The sequence below is a fragment of the Colobus angolensis genome, unplaced genomic scaffold, assembly GCF_000951035.1.
Source record: "Colobus angolensis palliatus isolate OR3802 unplaced genomic scaffold, Cang.pa_1.0 Scaffold61, whole genome shotgun sequence".
Taxonomy (NCBI): domain Eukaryota; kingdom Metazoa; phylum Chordata; class Mammalia; order Primates; family Cercopithecidae; genus Colobus; species Colobus angolensis.
In genome coordinates, this window is record NW_012119710.1 from 6763149 (window position 1) to 6768885 (window position 5737).

Genomic DNA, 5737 nt, shown 5'->3' on the forward strand with positions numbered 1-5737 from the left:
ACTGATCCATCAAGTGCAGGGTCTGCAGACTATCTCAAGCACTGATCTTAGGAGCAGTTTAGGGAGGGTCAGAATCTTGTAGCCTCCAGCTGCATGACTCCTCAACCATAATTTCTAATTTTGTGGCTAATTTTAGTCCTACAAAGGCAATTTAGTCCCCAGGCAAGAAGGAAGTCTGCTTTGGGAAAGGGCTGTTATCATCTTTGTTTTAAACTATAAACTAGAAGTTGGATGTGGTGGCTCATGCCTGTAATCCCAGCACACTGGGAGGCTGAGGCAGGCAGATCACTTGAGGTCAGAAAGTTCAAGACCAGCCTGGCCAACGTGGTGAAACCCTGTCTCTACTAAAAAGACAAAATTAGCCAGGTATGGTGGCAGGTCCCTGTAATCCCAGCTACTCCAGAGACTGAGGCAGGAGAATCCCTTTAACCTGGGAGACGGAGGTTGCAGTGAGCTGAGATGGTGCCACTGCACTCCTGCCTGGGTGACAAAGCGAGACTCTGTCTAAAAAAAAAAAAAAGAAAAAAACCCAAAAACCAAAAAACTATAAACTAAGTTTCTCCCAAAATTAGTTCAGCCTGTGCCCAGGAATGAACAAGGACAGCTTGGAGGTTAGAAGCAAGATGGAGTCGATTAAGTTAGATGTCTTTCACTGTCTCAGTCGTAATTCTGCAAAGGCAGTTTCATTCTGTCCACACACAGTCTATTGGCAGGAAGTATAGGGCTGTGGGTGTGCCATCAGTTCTCTGCCATCCTCTGCTATGGACAGTAGACATAAGGGAGGAATGCTCAAGACTGCGAGATGCCTATCCAGTATTCATTCTCTACCTCTTTCTATAAGCAGAATCCCCAAATACTCAAGGTGGCAATGTCCCCAGCTAATAACTATATTTCTCAGCCTCCCTTGCAAACTTGTGACTCCTTTGTGACTAAGTTCTGGCTAATGAGAGGCTGTTACTGGAAAGGTTCCTGTCTTAGTCTATTTTGTGCTGATAACAGAATACCACATACAGGGTAATTTATAAGGAAAAGAAATTTATTTCTTCATTCCTGGAAGCTAGGAAGTCCAAGGCCGAAGGGCCTCCATCTGATGTGGTCTTTCTTACTGAGTCATCCCTTGGTGGAAGGGGAAAGGACCAAAAAAGAGGGCACACAAAAGCAAGAGAGAGCAAGAGGTGGTCAAACTTGCTTTTCTCATGAATTCACTCACTCAATAATGGCATTAATCTATTCATAAGGGCAGAACTCTCATGGCCTAATCACCTTTTTACAGTCTTACCCCTTAATAAGATCACAATGACAGTTAAATTTCAACATGAGTTTTTTGGGGGGCAGGGGGTGGGGCAGACATTCACACCATAGCAGCTACCAAAGGCAACAGGCAGCTGGTATTTTTTTCTCAATCCTCCACCTTTTTTCTTCAAACATTGAACTGATGGCTAGAGCTTCAGCACCCATATTGGGCCAAGAGGCAGCCTTGAGTATGGAAGCTGCATTAGTCAGCTCAGGCTCCAATAACAAAAGACCACAGACTGAGTGGCTTAAACCACAGGAATCTATTTTCTTACAGTCCTGGAGGCTGGAGGTGGATCTGAGAGCAAGGTGCTGGCAGGGCTGGTTTCTTTTGCAGCCTCTGTCCTTGGCTTGCAGCTGCCCACCTCTCACTACATCCTCACATGGTCTTTCCGTTGTGTGCATCCCTGGCATCTCTTGTGTGTCCACATTTCTCCCTTCTTATAAGAACTCCAGTCAGAATGGACTAGGCCCACCCTAAAGGCCTCATTTCAACTTAATCACCCATTTAAAGGCACTATCTCCAAATGCCATCACATTCTGAGGGATGGTGGTGGGGGTTAGGGTTTTAACATGAATTTAGGGGAGACACAATTCAGTCCATAATATGAGAAGATCAAGAACTTTCATTTTTGTTTTTCTGAAAGGAAGCTGAGAACTGTGTGCAGGGGGTTCCATCACAATTCAGGAGCCCTGGGTTCTCTGTTCTAAGCTATTGTATGGCCTTCCAGTGAGACTTAATCAGATTTATTTATTTTTGTGTATCTGTAAAATGGAAGTAATAACACCTGGCTTACTTATCTTACAGCATTTGGTGAAGATCAAATAAAATAATGAACGTGAAAATGTTTTGAAAAATATGAATTACCTATATAAATGTTCCTAAAGTCATTTGGTTACCTCCTTTGCCCTGTGTATCACATGTATTGTGATTTTTCTGAAACTTGGGTTGTTTTAAACAGTTGTTTATTTAAAACTTTTAAAATTAGAATTATAAATAAAAGTGTAACATAAAAATAAATAGAAAGGAAAACAACGTAACATTATTAAATACTGGCTAATTACTGTTAAGTGCTAAAACTCCCTCTCTGTGTTAAAAAGGAGACACAATTGGGGAAGGTTTAAAGTCAAACTAGTATCAAACAGAGACTTCAACTTTGAAAATATTAGAAGAGCTAAAAAAAAAAAGAGGATTGGAAAAGAAAGAACTTTCTCACGATTCAATGAAATGTTATTTATTTATGTATTTACTTATTTATTTTGAGACAGAGTCTGCTGTGTCACCCAGGTTAGAGTGCAGTGGCATGATCTCAGCTCACTGCAACCTCTGCCTCCTACATTCAAGTGATTCTAATGCCTCAGCCTCCCGAGTAGCTGGGATTACAGATGTGCACCACCATGCCCAGCTCATTTTTTGTATTTTTAGTAGAGACGGGGTTTCACTATGTTGGCTAGGCTGGTCTCAAACTCCTGACCTCAGGTGATCTGCCCACCGCAGCCTCCCAAAGTGCTGGGATTACAGATGTGAGCCACCTCGCCCAGCCAAAATGTTATTTAATATCATAGATCCCATAATCTCCATGTGTCATGGGAGGGACCCAGTGGGAGGTAATTGAATTATGGGGGTGGGTTTTCCCATACTGTTCTTATGGTAGTGAATAAGTCTCAACAAGATCTGATGGTTTTATAAAGGGCAATTCCCCTGCTTATGCTCTCTTGCCTGCCGTCACGTAAGACGTGCCTTTGCTCCTCCTTCACCTTTCACCATGATTGTGAGGCTTCCCTAGCCATGTGGAACAGTGAGTCCGTGAAATCTCTTTTTCTTTACAATTTACCCAGTTTTGGATATTTCTTCATAGCTGTATGCAAATGGACTGATATACTATGTAATATGGTCTCACCCTCAAAAAACATTGATGTATAAGAATATGTGATCCTGTGGAGTGGTTTCCCCAGGAAAGCAAGGAAACCAACAGTTTGTGAACAATTGTTTGCGCCAGACTCTGTGGGAGCCCCTATTCCCCCTCATGGAGGCCTAATAATAACCAGTTGAGGTGGGTGTTACTGTCTCGTTTTCACTTGGGAAAATGGGGGATCAGGGTCTAGGTGACTGACTCAACATCACACAGAGGCCAAGAGAAGGAGTCAGTCAGAGGCAAGGTGAACTGAGGTGTGGGTGCAGAGACTCCAAACCCCATGGTCCCTGATGTTGGGGTTCGATCAGGCTGGTGGGAAAAATATTAGTTACGATAGCCACAACCCTTTTGGAAGGCCTGAATGTTTTCATATGACCTCAGTAATAGACCAGGCTGAAGGCGGCCTGGTCCCATTACCTTTAGTTAAATAAATTAAAGTAGTAAACAATGGGATGTGGGGAAGTTCTCTAGTTAACTTGTTTACTCATGTGGTCTTAAGCCTTAAGCCTTTGATGTATACTTTTTACTCGGGAAGTCCACAATATCAGCCACCCTCTAATGGTGTTGACTCAAGCTTTTGTTAACTAATTTTTTTTTCAGGTTTATTTTCATTTATTTATTTATTTATATATTTATTTATTTATGATACTTTAAGTTCTAGGGTACATGTGCACACCAACATGGCACTGTTAACTAATCTTAATGAATAAATGCAAGCCTCCCGAGCTGATGGAGGCAAACCTCCCATACAGCGGCAAACCTCCCATACCACTTTATAATGCCGTGATCCAGGTTCTCCTTATGATATCTGGAATTTAAGGAATGCTGCCATTGTTCTTTTTTGAGATGTGGTCATCAGAAAAAGTCAGTACCGTGCATTGGTTGAGAATATAGTCTCTGGAACCAGACTGCCTCTTATCAGCTGTGTGATTTTGGGCAAGTTACTCTGCTTCTCTGTGCTCCAGATTCCTAAGGGATAATAATAGTGCCCATTTCATACGCTTGTTGTGAAGATTAAATGGGTTGATAATGTGTGAAGTGTTTAAAGTAGTGCTGGCATATACTTTGCCCTATCTAAGGGTTAATATTATCCATACTTTATATTGTGGCTACCATGTTACAGCTTGGGATAGGATGCTCCATGCTCCACACTTGGTTATGAAGACAACTTTCACAGGCATCTCCTCTTCAAAGCATATTTTATATCTTTATTCCTCAGGCTGTAGATCAGAGGGTTCAGCATGGGGATGATCACAGTATAGAAGACAGACATGACCTTATTGTGTTCTGTGGAATTGTGAGAGCTTGGCTGAGCATATGTGAAGGTGATGGTGCTACAGAAGAAGCAGATGATGGTGAGGGGGGAGGCACAGGTGGAGAGAGCTTTGCTCTGGGCCTGCAGGGAGCGCATCTTGCAAATGGTCATCAGGATGTAGGCATAGGAGACTAGGATAATGGTGATGGTAAAGAGGATGAGCAAGACACACGATGAGAAGATAATGGTCTCACCCTCAGTCATATCTACACAGGCAGGATGAAGCACAGGAGGGACGCCACAGAAACAGTGGTTAATGACATTGGGGTCACAGGAGGGCAGCTTAATGATGCACCCAGTCAGCAAAGATGAATTGGCAACAGAAACAGTATAGGAGGTCACCACCAGCAGGACACACAGATGTTGGGACATAATAGTGTGATAGAGGAGAGGGTGGCAGACAGTGGTGAATTGGTCATAGGCCATGATGGCCAGGAGCAGACACTCAGCAGTGCCATGGAGGGTCATGAGGGCCACCTGGACCACACAGCTTGCAAAGGAGATGGATTGGCTTGAGATGAGGAAGCTCTCCAGCAGCCTGGGGGTGTCCACCGTGGGAAACGAGGAGTCTATGAAGGAGAGGACGCCCAGGAAGAAGTACATGGGGGTGTGGAGCTCTGGATCTGCATGGATCAGAGTGATCATTCACAGGTTGCCCATGACAGTGACTGAATATATGAGCAGGAAGAGCACAAAGAAGATGCCTTTGAGCTCCTCCTGCTCTCTAAGTCCCAGCAGGCAGAACCAGGTGACTTGGGTGTGGTTCTCCACCATGGTTTGCATGTCACTGCAGAGAGACCAAATAAGACACGTGTGTACCCTAGAGTTTGGGTCAGTGCCCAAAGCTTTTAAAATATCCCCAGGATAGGCAGCTAGGGAAAGAGGGAGAGGAACTAGTAAGACTTGAACACCTGTTATGAGCCATGTATTAATTCATTTTTAAAGCAGCTATTGAAACTTCATACATACCTTCTGTTTAAATATTATGCCCATTTATATTTAATGAGATGATCAACTTATGTGAGGTCACAAAGCTAGTACATAAGGAAAGTGGAATTAGAACTCAGTCTGGCCAGGTGTGGTGACTCACACCTGTAATCCCAGCATTTTGGGAGGCCGAGGTGGGTGGATCATCTGAGATCAGGAGTTCAAGACCAGCCTGGCCAACATGGTGAAACCTCGTCTCTAGTAAAAATACAAAAAATTAGCCAGG

General features: G+C 43.5%; 1 protein-coding gene across 1 annotated transcript; it reads right to left on the reverse strand.

The window, feature by feature from the left end:
* Window positions 1-4365: 4365 nt before the first annotated feature.
* LOC105527180 (olfactory receptor 476-like) lies at window positions 4366-5298 on the reverse strand. Its single transcript, XM_011963461.1, is given in 2 exon segments — window positions 4366-4655; window positions 4737-5298. Coding segments are annotated over 2 exon segments (852 nt in total).
* Window positions 5299-5737: the final 439 nt, after the last annotated feature.